This window comes from Sarcophilus harrisii, chromosome 3, assembly GCF_902635505.1.
Source record: "Sarcophilus harrisii chromosome 3, mSarHar1.11, whole genome shotgun sequence".
NCBI classification, from domain to species: Eukaryota; Metazoa; Chordata; class Mammalia; order Dasyuromorphia; family Dasyuridae; genus Sarcophilus; species Sarcophilus harrisii.
Genome location: NC_045428.1, coordinates 596,334,130 through 596,354,170, shown reverse-complemented (window position 1 = coordinate 596,354,170; position 20,041 = coordinate 596,334,130). Strand labels below are relative to the sequence as shown.

The following is a 20,041-nucleotide window of genomic DNA, read 5'->3' as shown; positions in this document are numbered from 1 at the left end:
CTCAGATCCCACTCCCGACCTCCACTTCCATCATTCAACTCCATTCAGGAAATAGTCAGTAATCAGCTACTAGGGCCCAGACATTACGCTGTGTGCTGGGGGCACTAAGAAAGGGCCAAAACTGGGCCCTCTCCTTGAGGAGCTTATGTTCTTTTCTATTGGGGCAGACTACATGCAAATCACAATCGACATAGAGGATGTAGGGAGAATATAACCATGAGGGAAAGGGGTAATCTGTGGCTCTGGGGCTGCCCAGATGAACTTGAAATGGATGGTTCTGACCACTGAGGAGGCCACTAGACTGCCTACATGGTTTCTGTCCTCCCAGGACAGCAGCGGGCTCCCATCAGCACAATTCATTTTTCTGTGGCCCGTTGTAGCTCTCTCAAGCAGGAGTTTATTCAGACTTTTATTGAACTCATTGATTTTTTTTTCAATTGACACTTTACAACTTACAACAGCAACTCAACAACAATGGTGCCATGTGACAGTCAAGAGGGAAAACAATCTGTGGCAAAATAAGAAGAGAATGAAGAAAGCAATCTGATCTTTATTCAGCCCCGGTCAGAGCGAACATGGAGTCCCATTTTCAGGTCTGGTTCTCACTGAGGAGGGACGATATTGATAAACCAGAGGAGGGGAGGGCTATGAGAAGCACCTGATGAAATGTTTGGTCTGGAGAAGAGAAGGCTTCTGTGGCCATGATAGCTGTCTTCAAATATCACCAGGGCAGCCAAGTGCAAGTAGCGGTTCCTTTTGGTCTGCTTAACCCCACAGGGCAGAACTAAGTCCAATTAGCTGGAAGGAGACAAAAAGATGTGACAAGCCTGAAGCCCCCAGGATGAAGAGAAAAACTTGTAAGTCTGTTCTCTGGTATTGGAGGACTGCTTCAGAGAGGAGTGAGCTCCCTGTCACTGGTGTTAGGGATATGGTAGAAAAGACTCTTTCTCGTTTGCCAAATGCCAGATCGGTAGCCTTCTGGCTCTCGAGTATCCTTTTGGCTCTCGAATATCCTTCTGGTTCTCAGGCTGTGGGATTCTAGGATAATGGAAGGGCATTTCGTTCATGCTTCCTACTTCTCAAACCTCTCTCTGCACAATGAAAAATTGTCCTTGGACAAAACTTGGGTCTAAGGAGCAGAGAGCTGGAGCTGGAAGGAAGCTCGAGGGTAACTGACCCAAACCCGTCTTGTACACATGAGAGCACTGATAAGTGAGGAAATGAGTGACTGGTATTCATCCTGGGAGCAAACTTCAGAAGGGACATTCAAACCCAAGCCTTCTGGCTCTAGAACCTGAGTTTTGTCAACATCCCTAAACTCAGTCCCTAATTTATGCTAGATTGAGATGGACATACTCATCATTCATTATGGAGTCAGGGTTTGTTGTGGCAGAAAGGCACAGGGGGATGGTGTGATGCAAGGAGAAAAGGCTTTTTCTTAAAGTTCAGAAGATCTAAAAGGCAGTTTAATAGTGCCACGGTGTACAGGGCACTAGGAGTCATAAGATGTCAAGAAAACTTAACTTCTTGTATCCAGATTCTGTCTCCGGCACTTACTAGTTGTGTGACCCCTGGTAAAGCACTTAACCTTATTTGCCTCAGTTTCCTCATCTGTAAAATGATTAGAGAAGAAACCCCCAAATAGTGTTGCAGAGAGTTGGGACATGATTAAACAACAACAATAACCAAAAGATCTGAGCTTGGCCTTTCTTTGCTTGGTGACACCAGGCAATTCTCCTGTTCTCTTTATTCCACTTTCTCATATGTCCAATATGAGTAGATCTAAGATTCTTAACCTTTCTTGTATTATGGACCCCTTTGACAATTGAGCAAATTTTATAGAATTTCTTCTCAGAATAATTTTTCTAAATGCATAAAAATATTGTATATAAAGGAAATAAAGAGATATATTATATATTTATATATTATATAGCATTATAATATATATAAAGATATATATAATATATATGAAATACACACACATGTTTTGATCCTATCCAAATTGTGGACTTCTGAAATCCATCCAGGGATCTGTGAAGTCCACATTAAAGCACTTTTAGTGTAGATTATCTCTAAAGTCTCTTTCAGAGCTGTGATCTCTAAACCTCTGTCTCCTCCCTCTTAAGAAAGGAATAATCATGTTTGTGCTACTAACCCCTCAGGATTGTGGGACACCCTTGAGGCAGGGAGAGGCACCCTAGCCTTTTCTTCATAAAGAAGTATGAAATGGAAATCTCTCCTCTTACTCTTCCTGTGTCAGCTCATTCCACACTCACAGACTGTGCTTGTGCAAAACATGGAACTCACTGACAAGAACCATTACCTTTTGTCAGGTCATCACCAGCACCCGTAACCCTGTCTGATACAGAGCAGGTGCTTGAAGGACCATTTCTTGATTGGTCTCTTTTAAATCATGAAATGCTAGAAAACCAGAAGCCACACTACCATGACTGCTTTGGCTCTCAGTGTTACCTCCACTTGGACCCATTTGGGATTATTCAGCTCCTCTTAATGGAGTTTAGATGCAGAGCTGAAAATCAAATCAACTCTGGAATGATGGATTGCCTCCTTTTATCATTTAGATGAGAAAACAGACCCAGGGAATAGAAATAGCATTTCCAGATTAACACAAGTCATAAATTGTCATAGGTGGGATTTGAATCCCAGAACTCTTGACTTTTCAATCCCCCAATTTAGGATTCTGGCTTAGGTACTTGGCTATTTTTTTTTTTTTTTTGTCTTCTTGGCTCTGGCATCTTATCTTAATCCCTAGACATGCTCTACCTTCCATCCTATCTCCCAGAAACTTGGCCAAATGCCAAGTGTCGCCTACACTATCATTGAAGGTAAACTAATGACCTCTTCTGAAACCTTGTCATTTTTACCTTCACAACATGTCCCTTTCTCTTCAATCACAGTTTCACACAGGCCCTCAACCCCTTTCTCTTGGACTATTACAATAATTGCAACATTCAGGTGTTATCTTGGATTCCTTACTCTCATTTATCCCATCCATTCAATCTGTGGCCAAGTCCTATCATTTCTAGCTTCATAACCACCTCTCCTAATTGTCTCCTTCTCTCCTTTGACCCAACCACCTTCCTCCCCTCACCCAGGAACCATTCCTTCTGATGTGCCAATCTCTCCTCTTGCCATTTCCGCCCTCAGCTACTAAATCAAATTTATTAACTATCATGTCACCGGCCAACTCGATAATCTCCCGTGGTTCCCTCTTACCTCCAAGACAAACTGGCCAAAACTCCACTTGGTTGCTGAAGCCCTTCAAGAACTGGTCCTCTTCTACCTCCCCAGTCTTCCCATCCAAATACTCTTGACTAGTGATTCTGGCCTTCTTGTTCCCTCTGCTCTAGACATTTCCTCTGGCTTGTTTCCTGTGCCTGGAAGACTCTTTCTCCTTACCTCTGCCTCTTGGCTTCTCTGACTTCCTTCAAGATTCACTCCAAGAGACATCTGGGTGGTTCGATAAATGGAACTCCTTTATTCAGGAGTTCCTGAGTTAAAATCTTACTTCAGACACTTAATACCTATGAGTTACTGAGCAAATCCCTTCACCCCATTACATCCAAAAAAAAAATACATAAACAAGCACACAACCCAAACAAGATTCAATCCAAAAATCACCTTCTGCAGGAGGTCTTTCCCCCTTTGCTACCCCTCTCCCTCGGTCCCTTCCCACTAAGTTTATACTCCATATATTGTGTGTGTGTCTGTGTATCAGATGATAGATAGATAGATTATTGCATGTATACAATTATTTGAAAATTGTCTCCTCAGTTAGAGCAGGGCTAGTAGTTTTCCTTTTTCTTTGAATCCCCAACTCTTAGTCCAGTGGCTCAAAAGTATTAAGGTAAATAAAATTTACTAAGGTAAATGCTTCTTGCCAATGCCTGGCCATCTCATTCCTGGAACACATTCCCACCTCACCTCCACTTCCTTAAAAATGATGAAATGAGATAACACATGTAAAGGGCATTGCAAAGACATTATAAACGCCAGCTATTGTTCTTATTATCCACCCATCTCTGATTGTTGAAATCCTTCTCTTCCTTCTTAGATTAGCTCAAGAACTACCTCCTCCCGGAAGACTCCCCTTACCTACCTTCCCAGATGGATTGAAACGCATTGTCTGGGTTGGTAGTCTATTGGAGGCATTTTACCATCATTCATTCCTGTATACCAGTCCCAGAGGGATAAGGGTGGGGAAGAGGAGGGAGGAACTAGAAGAGTCAGGAAGAGAATGAGCTTCTCATTTGAGGCAGGCTGCCCCCAAGATTGAATTTGATTCCACCTGATTCCAAAGGTGTGGCTCTATAATAGGAAAGCAGTCTCTCTTCAGCTTCCTAGGGTCTCAGGTATTTATGCAAAATTAAAAAGCAATATTCTCCTGGATCCCAAGGACTTTACAATAATAGCAAAGGATGATGTGGGCATAAGTAATTAGAATAGAAGGGAAAGTGTTTCAAGAGTAGTGGGAAACTTTTTTTTTTCTCAAGGTTTTTTCCTTTTGTTCTATCTTTTCTCTTCCAATATGACTTGTAATATTCTCTTCTCTAAAGTGTAATCTTCTCTGGGAGCAGGTTTCTTGGGGGGGGGGGCTTCTGGAGGCAGCCTTAGTTTCAGTTCAGTAATCACCCCAAATGCAGTTAGGAGTTAAAGTCCAAATCCTTTACTGTCTCCTTCACTTGGAGCTCGCCTAGTTTTCTGGAGTCCTCTCTCTCTCTCTTTGGTTCCGGGAGCTCCTGTAGCTAGTCCTTTGCCTCTGCCAGCTTCAGCCTCCAGCCAGCACAAAGGTGGAAGATAGAATGAATCTGTCTCCTCCTCCAAGAGTGGGCTTGTGGGTTTCTGTGTCTGGCCCTGAGAGCTTCTTGCTTATATGCTGCACACTGAGTACACTCCAATCATTCTATCACTAGGAAACCATTATTTGTTGTAGGATTAAATCAATGCTAAACTAGGTTTAACCATTGTCTCCTCAATTCCACTCAGTACCTTGTTTCAAGTTCTGGCCTATAACATCTCCCTGTAGGATCAGATCAATGATACTGAACCGTGCTAAATTAGATAATTATTGTCTCTATCAATTCCAGTGACTTAATACCTTGTAAGAATCCTAACAATGACTCATATGGAAATATGCACAAAAAATGAATGTACGTGCACAACCTAAAACAAATTTAAAATATTAAAAAAAAAAGAATAGTGGGAAGATATGGTAGATAGTCTGTCTTTGGAAAGAACAAGAAGGAATCCCAGAAGAGCTTCATGAAGGAGGCATCTGAGCTGAGCCTTGATGGAAGAGAAGACCCTTTGGTGAATCTATGTATCATCGCCTTATGAAACTTTCATGGGTGGAGAATGACATGGAAAAACTACATATTTTAATTGAAGAATAGGGTTAGGATTAATTCCTGTTTTCTGTTTAAATTGTTTTTAATTATTATTATTATTACTTCTCTTGTAAAGCTAAATTCTTGTAAAACCACACCCCTGAGAATCAGGAAGTGTCTGGGAACAGCAGGTGAGACAGATCTAACAAGATGGTGTAGTGAGAAAGGAATCCAAGCAAGGAAATCCTAGCTCTGTTATGTTCTATCACCATGATCTGAGTAAATGTCTTCCCCTTCTAGATCTTAGATGATCTCTAAGGTATCATCCAGGTCTGTGGTACAAGACGAGAACAGGGAGGTTAATGAAGGACCAAGTTTGGGGAGTGGTGGAGTGGGAGCAGTTATGGAGAAAAAGGGAACAAAAGTTTGGTAACCTGTGACTTCACTCTCATCATCTTGAGCATCATTATCAGATCCTGTGATGAAAATTCCTTTGACTATTTTCAAGTGAATTGAAACAGACTTTGATGGACCTCATGCTTCTGGCTTTCAGATCCCTGGAAAATAGAGGGAAGTCCCTCAGTAAACTCCAGGGCTGGTCAAAGCAATTCATTTTGCCAGAGGGTGAGATTATCCAGAACACAAAGAACTGTTGATACACCAACTTTCAGGGCACAGCTAGCTTGCCCGGTCTTAGCTCTGGGAGACATGGTGTCTCCAAATCATTCTGGCACCAATCCAACTCCACTCTCACCACAAAGGAGAAGCAGAATTGCCGGGTCTTGGGTTCTTAACCTGAAGTCTGGGAATTAGTTATTGCTGATTTTTCCTTCCAACACTTTGTACAGTGCAATAGTATAGTTAACAATTTTTTTTTGAGTTGATGTTTAATAGTTTTATACTCACGTTTTAATATATCTGGTTTCCTTTATTTTGTGTACTTTAAAACATAATATTTTTATTTTATTTTTTATAATTTTTTATAAATATTTATAATATTTTATGCTTCATCAGATTGTCCAAAGGATGCATGACACCAAAACGATTCAGAGCCCTTGGCCCAGACCTGGACAGTCGACTTGACTCACAGTACCAGCTAAGAGCAAGGTCTCACTTTGTCGCTCCCTTTTTTTGTTTCTAACTTCTACCACATCCTTGGCTTGGTCCACAGACTTTGATATTCTCTTAATTCCTCCATCTTATGAACTTCTTAGGCTTACATGATTCCCTGGGTTGAACAGGCTTCTTTCTAGGTACCTAAACCAAAGTCTGTGGGATGTTTGGCTGTTTTCTCTATCCAATCTCTGTTCTCTGGACTCCTTAAAGCTAGGGACAGTGTCTTTTAAAAGTCAACTCCAAATGTGTGTGAAATACCCGGTAACTACAGTCAGGGCTCAAAGTCAGTGCCAAAAACCTCATCAGAGGGTAATGAGAACTTTCCTGGGGCCTTCGCGTTGTTTCACGGAAAGATAAGAAGAAGAGGAAACCTTCTTGAGGAAATGAATTTGGAGTTGAAAAACTTGAGGTTGACTCCCAATCATTCTATTAGCTATGTAAAATTAGCTGTTCCATTTTACTTCTTGGGCCATAGTTACATCATCTCTAAAGTAAGAGAGCTTCTGGTCCCTTGATCCAATGGATCAGAGATTGATCCTCTTTAAATTCCATGATCCTCTCCTTGCAAGCTTTATGAGCTTGGGCAAGCCTTATTGTGTTTCCAAGCTTCATTTTCATTTCTGTAAAGCAGAGACTGAAATTTCCTCAACTTCCTCACTCCAGGGACTATTCTGTGCACACTGGTTGGGAAACATTAAAGCAATAGGGGCAATAAGTGGCTATACTTAGTGGTTCAAGAAGTGACACATTAATTCTGTGACTGCACAAATCAATTAATCTCTGGGATTCTCTCCAATCTATCCTGTTTTACATAGTTCTTAGCTTGTTGTCTTCCCCTAATAATCTGTGAGTTCCTCAAGGGCTTTCTTAGTATCCCTAGCTTTTTGCCCAGTTCCTGTCACATAACACTGTGTTATCTATATCATTAGCAGTTGTGTTCCTATCCATATGCAGAGACACAAATTTTACACAATATACATGTCAATCAATAAGGACTTATTAAACATGTTATATACCAAGCACTGTGAAGAGTTAGGATACAAATAAAGACAAAAGATACCGCTTTCCAAACAAAATAATATAGCCAAAATTAGAGGGAAAGGAGAGAGAGAATTTTTGCAATATGTCTGATACAAACCTCATTTTTCAAATATATATATATATATATATATACATATATGGAAATGAGTCAATTTATAAGAAGACAAGTCATTCCCCAAATGATGAATGGTCAAAGGATATAAACAGGAAATTTTCTGACCAAGAAATCAAGGTTATCCCTAGTCATTGGAAAAAATACACTAAATCACTCCTGATTCAGAGAAATTCAAATCAAAATAATTCTGAGATACTGTCCCACAACTGTCAGACTGGCTAATGTGACAAAAAAAGGAAAAGAATAAATTTTGGAAGTTATGTGGGAAAGTTGGGACACTAATATCTTATTGGTAGAGTTATGAATTGAACCAACCAATGAAACAATGCCCAAAATGAAACTGTGTATACCTTTGGTCCAGAAATACTACCACTAGGTCTGTGTCTCAAAGAGACTTTTTTTTTTTCCAAAAGGAGTGGAAAAGATCTATTTGAAGAAAAAGATTTTTAACAGCTCTTTGTCGTGGCTAAGAATTGGGAAATTGAGAAAATACCATTGATTGGGAATGGCTGAACACAGTGATCATTATTGTGCTATGAGAAATGACAAGCAGGCTGATTTCAGAAAATCCTGGAGAAACTTAAATGGACAAATGCATAGTAAAGTGATCAGAACCAGGAGAAACAAGAGATATCAACCCTTGCCATAGTCCAAAGGATATGACGTCTCTTACCCTGAAAGAAACAGGGGAAGGGCCTTGAGACTGGGACAAGACTACCATCATACTCTCTTCCTGCCTCCCCGATATCGCCATTCTAGGGGTAGCAAAATTATACCCTTTTCCACGATCACTCTCAAGGTGATAGGGCTGCCTCCAAACTGACATCTGTGGTTTTGGCCGCTTTCCCACAAACATAACAGTCCTACAAAGGCTCATTACATATAAGAAATAATAACAATTATAATAGCTAGCATTTGTTTACTGTTTTAAAGCTTGCCAAAGGATTTAAAGGTGCCCTCTTATTTGATCAATGTCAATATGTCGGGATTTAAGTGCCACTATTATCCCCATTTTACAGAAGAGGAAACTAAGGAACCAAGAACAAACGGGATGTGCCCAGCCAATAAGTGTCTGAGGATGGATCTTGAGTCATCTTCCTGACTTCAAGTGTAACACTCTAGGCCCTTTGCCTCCTAAGCTAGCTGAATAGGGAGAAAAGCCATTTTTTTTTTCCTAAGCCAAAGAGAAAAACAAGACTGAATCAGCTGTTCTGATGGAAGCGAATTAATATCCCAATTCAAACTCACATAGACAGGCAGACACACACACATACACAGACAAACAGAGACAGACATAAAGAAAAGGACATAAAAAAGAGACAGAAATAGAGACAGAAACAAACAGACAAAGCAAAGATAGAGAAGCAGAGAGAAAGAGAGAGATTCAGATCTCCTCCAAGGGTGAGAGCTGCATACTGGCCTTTCTCATCAGAAGCTTCATGTCTTTCTTTCTCCTTACTGGAAATGTCCCAAAGAAAGTCTTCAAGATCTCTTTTTCTCTTAGAGAACATATTGAACCTGCTCCACTCCATATACAGACATATATCATTCTAGTGAGAATAAGGTTCTTTTTTTTTTTTTAACATTACTTACTCCATTTTAATACTAAAAAATTGCTGTGTCTGTGACTTTTTTTTCCTCCAGTAACAAGATGAGAATTGAAATGACATAATCTGGCAATAATTTATATGTTCCAAAATTGGTAAACAATTACAAATGATGTCTATGTCCTCCATTTTTGGTAAACAGCTACTAATGACATGCCCTCTAAATCTGATAAATAACTAATAAATACTTGTTCATCACATGAGCTTTGATTCTTTCTTCTCATAGGGAAACAATCACCCATAAAAACTTGGGTATAACCAGATCCCCAGTCACCAGCCTGCTCTTGGGTTGCATATTCCAAATCTGAATTCTAATTGACCTCAAGTTGTACCCGAGACTGACTCCCATCCTGAGTTCTTCACACTTAAGGTGCAACTGTCCTTCATGTTCACTTGAGGGCAGTAAGTGAAACACTTCCATCTGGTCAAAAAGGGCAATGCTTACTGACGGATGGCTTTGCCAACTTGCCCAGTGCCTCCACTTTGGAGGAAGACACAAGGCTTCCAACTGGACAGAGAGGGAAACTTGTCATCTCGCTGATACTCCTCTGGCACGTGTTTGCTGGGAAACTCCAGGAAATCAAGCTAGTGGTTTGTTCCTCACGGGATTAATGTGTTTATTGTCAAATGAATAATATTAATTTATGTTTTCATGCATTTGGTTGATAAAATTTGATAGCTGGAATTGGGAAGTGTAAATTTTGACTGTAATTAGCATAAATAAAACAGTTATCTCTTTTTCGCCTGTGCTCCATGCGTTATAGATACCATTTCAGAAATCTTTCTGCTAATTAACCATCACTTCAAGCACATAAAAATAGGACTTCTATTTTTGAGGAAAACTGCATTATATACAGGAGATTAAAAAAGTAAAAGTCCCAAAAGTCATCTACCCTGCTTCCCCAACAATATAATTCGTTATGCACACTCTTTTGATTTTAGAGACAGAAAGGGGATGGAAATAATACACTCAAAACACAAAGGAAGAGGTGATTTTATTTGACCCATTGCCTAAAATGGAAGAGTGGGTAGAGTGGATCTGAAAACAAAGGATTTGAGTTCTAATCCTGACCTGCTACTTACTCGCTATGGAAAAGCCACTTCATTTCTCTGTCTCAATGACTTTGACTATAAAATGAAGAAACATGAAGGCCTTACAAAGTATTGGGGGGAAAGTCCTTTTTTCCACAACGGAACAAAATATAACTGTTTTTCAGAATACAGATGGAGAAACTAAGTGGTTCACTAACAGATTGTCCGTTATCTAACGTCACAAATTTGGGTAAAGAACCGAGTTGGGATTTAACCCCGGTCTTCTGCCTTCAGAACTAATGCGTCCCTAAAAGTCTCATCCAGCTCTAAATTCTATGATTCTTTTTGAATGGTTTCAGACATGGCTCCAAATCTGGCTTGATCCCCAGATGGTCTGTCTCTCTCTACTTCCACTTTCTGGCCAGAATTACCTCAGAGAGAAGAAGCCATCTTTGTTTCATCAGTTAGGTCTATAATGAAAAGGTAGGTTCCAAGTAGGCCTTTCGGTTTAGGATGATTCATAGACATGGGGGTGGGGTAGGCAGAGGGGTTCTGAAGCAGTTGGAAAATCCGTTTGAAGCAGCTACAGGGGGTCTTTGCCTTCATGTCTCATTCCTCTTTCATTCATCATTTGTCTTTTAACCACCCACCACACCACAATTCCCTTGGAGGAGATTTTGGAAGGTGAGAGATGAGAGAGAGAGGTTCGAGGAGTCCCCAGAAGGTCCCTTCTTATAAAGTGGAGGCCTTCGGCTTCATCTAAGATCAGGTGAGGGTCATGTGGCCCAGAGGAGAGGATGTCCATTTGGGGATTTGCTTTTTAAAAAAATTAAATCTCCTCAGACATTGATTAACTGTGTGACTCTAGGCTAGTCACTTAACCCTATTTAACTCTGTTCCATCATTTATAAAATGAGCTGGAAAAGGAAATAGCAAAACCATTCCCGCATCTTTGCCCAAAACAAATCCAAACGGAGTCAATTATGTAAAGTTGGACACTATTGAAATGACTCCATAACGATAGCAATAACAAAATAAACATATGAAGGACCCTGGATGTCATGATCTGAGTTAGCATCTGGGAAAGCAATAGAGATGCCTGAAATTGAAAGTCAGAGTTGAGAATTCAGGTTCAGTAAGAAGTATATCGGGGTCAGGGGTCATTGAAGTGATAGAGCAAAAGGCCCAAATCAAGTTGGTTTTAATACAAAGTCAGGCTTATGACATCGTAGCAGAAACCATGTGTTGTGTTGGTTTGGAGTTATACTACAAGGTGACTAGAAATCAAGCCAGATAAATAGATGTCAGGACATCAGAACCCGTTTCTGGTCTCGATTAGACTAGGGGGCTGCTGAGCACCCTTTCGGGTTTGACATTTGGGGGAATCTCACTCATGGTCATCTCGACAGATGGAAGGAGATCCCAAAGCGCCAGACCTCCACGTTACCCCTCAGTCAGCGGCTGTTGAACAAAGCTCGCTCCCTGAGCCGGCAGCTTTGCCTGCTGCTGAGCCTAAGTGGATTGGCCATCGTGGCTCTGCTTTCCCTGAATAAGTCGTGGATCTGCTTTCACGTGCCGGTGGGTAACCCCGGCAATTTCACGTACATCGACATCTACGCTTCTCTCTTTGTTCCCTGCCCAGAGACTGAGTGCACATTGGAGCCTGATCAACCACCCTGTGAGTTTGCCTGTCCCCCTCATCCAGGACCTCACCAGTGGCCAGAGAGCCCCCTTCCACTGGGAGACCTAGCACAGAAAATAGCTCCAAACGCCATGGACTCCCAACTCGTCCCATTCCGAGCAAAATCTTCCCCTTTACCCAGCTTGCTTCCCCGCCAAATTAGATATCCCCCCTTTGACTGGAAACTTCCTCCTAACTCTGGGATGGTTTTCCTCCTCCCAGTTTTCCCCACACCCCAAATCCCTATTCCCTGGAAATCCTAGCCCATTATTCATTCTCTCCTTTATCCCTTTTTTCTCTCCTCAGATTACCTGAATTATTCCGTGGTCTTCATCCTCATTGCTTGTTTCACCAGTTTCCTTCTCTGCCTGGCTCTGGCCTACTCCATTATCTTCGCAGGCTCGGTGCCCATCTTTGACCTCTCCACCTCCATCGCCAGCTTCTGTACAGGTCCCTAATTCCTGTCCATTTTCTTAGCCCGGTTCCCAATATAACCTCATCCTTAACTCCCCCAACTCTTCTCCAGTGTCCAGCCCCACACCCATCCTTTCTGACCTCATTTCTATCACCAAGCTCAGTCCCAACCCTCACCCAAGCTCTATCCATCTTCTCTCCGTCCCCCTTATCTCTACCCTCAAAAATCTTGAACCTCTGATTTTTTTTCTGCAAAGAAGAAATTATCCAAGGTCCCCATTACCATTGAAGGGCCAGAGGCTCTTGGAACGATAGGAGGTACTGCCCCTATCCTCACTGGGCAGGAATAGACAGTGGAGAACCCATGAGGGAGGTCAGTCAATCAACAAACGTTTATTAAGCACTTATTAAGTACCGAGGAAGGAAGCAAGAAATTTATTAATCACTTACTAGTAAACTCCTATGCTAAGTGTTTTATAAATATGATCACATTTTCATCCTCACAGCAACCCTGGGAGGTAGGTGCTAGCACTACTGCCATTTTACAGTTGAGGAAACTTAGACAAGATGGAGATTAAGTGACTAGAGTCATATGGGTAATGTCCCAAAAAGGATTAAAATTCACATCACTATCTCTAAGCTCAATGCTTTCTTTACTGTACCACCCATCTGGGAACACACGAAAAGAAGAAATTATTGTTGCCTTGGAGCTCACTTTCTAAAAAGTGAGATATGTGCAAATGACTAAATAAGGGAAGATACATCTAGAGGATATAGAGGGTGGTGGGAGAGGGAGAGGCATTAGCTTGTGAGGGAATGGGATGAGAAGGCTGTCCCAAATTCTGCAGTCCCACTGCAGAGCACCATTATTATATTTCTTCACATTTGCTAGGCAGACACCTCAGAGGAAGCCCAAATTTTTGCCATTTCACCGGGACATCTGGGTCTATCAGATGCTTCCTTTAAGACTCAGCTGGGAAGTAACTAGTACAAGATCCTCATTTGAAGGAAGAGGGAGGGGTAGCTAGGTGATGCAGTAGATAGAGCACCAGGCTGGAGTCAGAAGGACCCAAGTTCAAATCTGGTCTTAGACACTTATCACTTCCTAGCTGTGTGACCTGGGGAAGTCACTTGACCCCAATTGCCTCGGCAAAAGAAAGAGGAGGAAATTGAGACACAGAAAGGAAAAATAATTTATGCAAGATCTAAACTGAGATAGGAATAACTGGGTGCTCTTCTGGTTTGCCAGGATTCCTTCGCCCAATACTTTCATCTCATTCTGAGTCCCATTGGAGAAGTACAGGCTCTATACTATAATGTCCATCTATAGACCTGAGCGGGTACCTTATCCTGCCCCCCTCATTTTGTAGATGGGAAAACTAAGATCCAAAAAGATAGAGTGACAGCCCCCCAAGCACAGTGTCCAAGCCTAGGGACTGCCTTGGGTCCAGCCCAGCCTGCAGAACTGGGCCAGTTGAGAAGTTCAGTCTCTGATCAAGTGACTTTTTTTCCCCCTGGTCACTTCTAATTGTCTTTAATTTTAGGTGTATTTTTTTTCTAACTTTGCTGCTGGAATGCTTTCTGTTTTGAATACTTCATTGTTGTGGTTGCCATACCCCAAATGGACATTGCAGACCCTCCACACCTCTGTGGCTGAGCCCAAAAGCCCACTCACAGAAGGTGTGACTCTGGGCTTCAGCAGACATGGTCACACTGATACTCCGGTGAGACATACCCACTCACAGGGGCTGAGCCCACATTTAAATCCTGCCCACTTCAGCAGGACACCAGAGCTCATCTGTTGGCTCAGGTACTGGGTCAGCTCCATGCCATGTTGGGCAATGGGTGATGTTAGAATAGGGTTCCTGGTCAACAAACCCAAGAGAACTCATGCTTACGGCCTGGCATCTGTGGCTAAAAGGGAAATATGGGCAATTCCCAAAGCAGGAGGGGACCTTAGTCCAGGATCATTCAGTCCAGGAAAGAGCAAGTGGCTAATTGGGTCCAATATCCTGTTATGGTGGCCATGGCAGGTGAAGGAAGAAGATGATTAGGGATGTAGTATGGTAGATCTGTCAACCCTGGGCACCAAGAAGGCTCTGATTGGATCTGGGAGCTCAGAAATTAAAGAAGCCTTAGAAAGTCTGGGAAATGGGAAAATTGGCAACCAGAGAAAGATTCCCTGCTTGGTTCTAAGAGATCTCACATTTCTGAGTGTGGCGGTATGTATCCGTGGTATCTGCTTCTTGGGGGGCGGGGTTGAGATCAGGGGTTCTGAGCTGCAGTGAGCTAAGCCTTTGGGGTGCCTAAGGAAGGACTGCATTGAGGCAATGAGCCCTGAAGTTACCCAAAGAAGGCCGAACTGGTCCAGGTGGGAAACAGAGCAGTTTAGGAAACAGACCTGCAAATCTCCCCTAAGTATCAAACCTTGACAAGATGGGGAGACTCCATTTTTTTACAAGCCCAAAAATCTCTGGGAAATCTTAAGAGTTAAGACTTTCCTCTTGATAGGGTTGAATTAAGTACAGAGCCAGGAATCCTACTCAACCCTTTATCCTCAGAATGATTGGGGAAGTTATAAAGCCTTCCTGAGCCTCAGTTTCTCCCTCTGTAAGATGAGAGTACCCAGGACTTGATATCCTCCTAATAATAATTATAACAACTGGCAGTTACAGATCATACCAAGGTTTGTTGAGTGTTTCATGTATTAGTTCATTTGGTACTAAAGATGGCTTTGTGAAGTAAAAGCTATAATTGAGGGAAGAGAGGCTAAGAGACATTAAAAACTAGCCCAGGATCCCACAAGCTATTAATGTGTGAAGTCCTCACTCCAGCTGTGCCCACTGAGCCATTTCTCCCTGCTTGGGGAGATGCCAGCCTGGCCATTCAAATCTATTCTCATTCTCAGATCTGGTCACAAAACATCCATTTAATGGACAGTCCAGCTGAGGAGCCAAAAACTTGGCCCCAATTGGGGCCATACTTCAGGCACATAATCCCCTGTTCTTTCTAGCTCAATCCCAGCTCTCCACCTTCTTCCATCTTAACTATAGTTGCCCAGTACCAGCCATGTCTGCCAAACTTCCGGAGAAGTTCCATTGGTCATTGATTTTATGAGAACATGAATCTGGGCTAGGCCAGACCTAAGAAGGCCCAGAGAGGTTGTGGGAATCATGGAAAATTACATAATTGTAAGTGGCCAAGATGGAATTCAGAGCAGCAGGAGACCTTAGAGATCACTAAAGACACCTGCCTCATTTTACACATGAGCATAATAAGTCCGTCTCAGAGAGACGAGGGCTTGCCCAGAGTCACAGAGCATCTAGTGAAGATCTGAGGCAGGATTTGAATCGTGATCCTTCCAACCTCAAGGACAGTCCTGTATCCACTGTGAGCTCTGTGCTCTCTATTTCCTCCAGCTCTCCATCCAGGGTTCCTCCATTGCGTTGATAGAAGCCCTCAAGGGATCATAGCATCCACCTCTCAATGTTTTATTTGTGAGGACACATTGTGCCTTGACCCCAACATAGTGAGATCATTCTGTTCCTCTTTAAACAACCCATCTAAGAGGAAGCTGAGAGCTGGAAAGTGGGGAGATCTTATAAAATGCCAGCCAGCTAGAGTCATATGGGTGATGTCATGTCATCTTCACCAAAAGAGAGGAGGATCATGTTTTCACATTGACCTCTGGAGTCAAGGATGATGGTGTATGTCCCTGTAGTGTGGGTATCCTAAGTCCTGTGGTTTGTAGTTCCAGCTGACATAAGATTTCCAAAGTGATAGGTAAGGGAGAGACAGAGAGACAGAGAAGATGGACAGATAGGATATATAGAAGATTGATAGATATATAAAGGATAAATGATGGATGTACAAACAGACAGGATATATAGAAGACTGATGGATAGAATTAGATATATAAAGAATGGCTGGATATACAAATAGAAATATATAGAAAATTGTATAGAATTAGAGAGATAGCTAAAGGATAGATGGGTGGATGGACATATAAACAGACAAATAAGATATATAGAAGACTGATATATAAGATGGATGGATGGATGTACAGACAAAGGATATATAGAAGACTGATGTATAGAATTAGATATACAATGGATGGATGAATGATATGCAAATAGGAATATATAGAAAACTGATAGAATTAGATAAAGATAGATAAAGGATCGATGGATGGATGGACATATAGACAGACAAATAAGATATATAGAAGACTGATAGATATAAAAGATAGATGGATGAATGTATAAACATACAGATAAGATATATAGAAGACTGATGGATAGAATTAAATAGACAAAGGCTGGATGGATGATATACAAATAGGAATATACAGAAAATTAATAGAATTAGAGAGATAAAGAACAGATGGATGCATGGACATGTAGACAGACAAATAGGATATATAGAAGATTGATGGATAGAATTAGATATCTAAAGGATAGATGAATGGATGGACATATAGTAATACATACATATATAGTGCTTTATGTATGTATACAGAGTTTATGTATTGTATATTTATAAATATACATACATATATATGCATACACATTCATATATAATACATCTTTCTGTCTGCTTAAATCTCGCTATTGACTATTCCTATTTCACAGATGAGGAACAATGAGGCTCAGCAAGGTTGACTGGCCTTAGACTACACAGGGTATAAGTGTATTAGGTGGGACTTGAACTCAGGACTTTCTGCCTCCCAGGCCACCCTCTCTCTCCACTTTTCCCACCCCTGCCTCTTGTGACCCGTGTTTCCTGTCCTGTGCCAAGGCCTGTTTGTGTTCCTGTGTGCCCTGTTCTACCTGCTTCAGGCCCGGAATTTCCTGCAAGAGGGGATGAGCTACACCCTGGAAACTGACTACTATATGGCATGGGCAAGCATTTTCCTCTTCATGATGACAGGTGGGGACAAGCGCCAAGGCTCCCTTGGGGTGAAGCCAGGACAGGGACAGAGCCGGGCTGGGGGGTGGGGATAGGCAGAGGTGGGAACTCCGAGTGAGGAGATTTTGTCCGATTAAGGAAGGGGGACAAGAGACTAAGAATAATGGTCTAGGATGGCATAGAGGTGGGAGCGGAAAGAAGGCAGGGAGCAGAGGATAAGGAGAGTCCGGGGACAAATCCCCCATCTGCAGTTTATTTCCTATTTGACCTTGGACAAATCACAATCTTTCCGAGTCTCAGTTTTCCCAAGCGTAATCATGGTTGGACCAGTTGGATTCTCTAGATCTATGGCCTGGAAAAATAGTAATGTCTAGGATGGAAAAGGATCTGGGCTGAGGATGGTACATGGAAGGAAGAGCAGATTGTGGTAGGAATGGGCATGGGGGAGCACGGAGAAGGGATATGGTGTCTCATACCCATTCTCCCCTTCTCATAGGCTTCTTTTGCTTCCTCAACTATATGAATTTCTGGTCTATAATTACACCAGGGGGGTCCTGGCTTTAAGCCTTTGAGATTGATTCTTACTCTGGACTCTGCCCTCCTGACTTCTTATGCCTATGTGTCTATACCTCCCCTACCATCTATACAATCTATACCATCACCATCCCTAGTCCATCCCTGCCTTCCTTGACTCCTATATTTAATAAACTCATGTACCCAACCTGCAGTCCGTCCACTCAGCTTGACTTTACTGAGCCCCCCAAGGCCCCTGTCCCATGTGCTGCGTGTCTCTTCCCATGACTTGTTCCAGAGGGTAAGAAACCATGACCCATGTCAAATCTGGTTGTAGAGATGGGGACCCACACAACTGTGACCCTCAGGAGAACCTTAGAAAGAACTGCTGCCTTTGTAGCAGGGTCCAGCATTTGCAGAACTTTCCGTGTTCTCTCCCTGAACACTCACAACATCCCTATGAGGGAGTTACCATTGAGGTCTCCATGTTACAGAGGAGGAAGTTAAGGCTAAGTAAGGGTCACACTGAGGCAAGATTGGAACTCATCTCTATGGCCAATACACTACATTGCTGTCCCACTAGTAGAGAAATCTCACCTCGAGCTACAGAAGGAGCCTGAATTTGGAGGGCTCAAGTTTGTCTGAAGTCTGATGCTTTCTGGAAACTTGGATTTCCAGTCAACCATTCTTAGTTTCTTCCTCTGTAAATTGAAGGGTGAAGATTGGATGATCTCCAACGTCCCTTTACACTCCAAATATGAGATTCCTGGCTTCTCTAGGAAATTAATAAAGGGGATGATAGGCAGGGGGATGGAGCTCAGTGATGTGAGTCATGGTGTGGACAAAGGCCGGGGAAAGGGGGAAGGCAATGATACTCTGAGCAGTGGAAGCTATGGCCAGCATGAGTTCGTCAGTGTTTTCTCCAATTAACTTTTTGGACCTCACATTTTGGAGAAGAGCCAGGAGGGTCCAGAGATGCATCCCTTTTCTGCCTGTCAGTGAATCTCCTTGGATCACTTTTTCTCCAGGGGGTCTGCCCCAAGGGCTTCTTCACTGGGACTGACAAAACAAAATGTCCCATGGGACTTTTCTCCTCCCATGTCCACTGGGGAATAGGCCCCAGTGTCTCAGATCTTTTTATTCCACTTATAAGTTAAAAATGTCAGTTCCTCAAAGGCTTTCTTGGGATCCACAAGAAAATACACATCAGAGAGGTATATCCAAGGTGTTGCAAAACTCTAGATATACTTTTAAGCTTATACTTATGCCTATTATACTTAGGTATAATACTTTGGGGTATCATTTATATATATGTGTGTGTGTGTGTGTGTGTGTGTGTGTGCATGTACAAATATGTATAGATGTGTGTACATGTACATGTATGTGCATGTGTGTGTTGACTTTCACATTTGGTATATGTACGACTGGGTGTGTGTGGATCTGTGTGTTCAACTATACTGAATGTATATATGTGTATATATTTACACACACATAAATTCTAAACTTAAGCGTCCCCAAATAAGCATTTCCATATACACAGAACACAAGAAGACTGTGTATGAATCTCCATTTCATGTTACTTAAGTGTTTTTCAAAAGGTATATAATAAACGGCATGTTTTGTTCCTCTCAAAATTGCTCGTTTCCTTCTGTGCATCTGTCTTATGTGTATATATATATATATATATATATATATGCACTCATTTTGTGTATATATATTTCAACATCCTCCTTTTGGTGCATCATTATTGCTCCCATTTCCCTCAATTCTTGATTTAAAAACCAAGAGAAAAAAATGGAAGAAAGGGGGAGAGGGGTTGAGAAATAGCTATCAATAAACAGTCAAGTGAAATAAAGTTCATGTCTTTTCCTGCACCTTAAGTCTATCCCAACTCTATTGGGCCACTGGATCACTTGGGCGGTCATTGCTTTGATGATAGTGTTTAAGGCCTTCAAAACTGTTCTACTTTACAATGTTGCTGCTGTATAAATTGTTCTAATTCTACTCACTTCCTGGCTTCAGTTTATATTACTGAGGAATATCAGATTTTTTTTTTTTGGTTTATAATATTTCATTAATGTAACTACAAATGTTCAGCCCTTCTCCAATTGATGGCTATCCCTTTACATTTCCATTCTAATTCCTTCCTTCCTTTCCTCCCACAGTGACTTAAAATTATAAAAGGGCTGATGAGCAGAAAACATGGCAACAATTCCCATGTTTTTTCTCCTTCTTCAGACCCTAATCTATCTCACCATTTTCCCTC

At 41.8% G+C, this 20,041-nt stretch overlaps 1 protein-coding gene across 2 annotated transcripts; it reads left to right on the top strand.

Annotated features, from left to right (window-relative positions):
- The first annotated feature begins 10,586 nt into the window (after positions 1-10,586).
- On the top strand, positions 10,587-19,400 carry LOC105750209 (transmembrane protein 202-like). 2 transcript variants are annotated; one of them, XM_031963308.1, is made up of 5 exons: positions 10,587-10,742; positions 11,669-11,937; positions 12,247-12,390; positions 17,152-17,283; positions 17,759-19,400. In XM_031963308.1, the coding sequence occupies exons 1-5, from the start codon at positions 10,735-10,737 to the stop codon at positions 17,824-17,826; spliced, it is 621 nt and encodes a 206-aa protein (XP_031819168.1). In that variant the 5' UTR covers positions 10,587-10,734; the 3' UTR covers positions 17,827-19,400. The 2 variants fall into 2 exon arrangements, with proteins under 2 accessions (XP_031819168.1, XP_031819167.1); XM_031963307.1 differs by having other exon boundaries at positions 17,152-19,400.
- Positions 19,401-20,041: the final 641 nt, after the last annotated feature.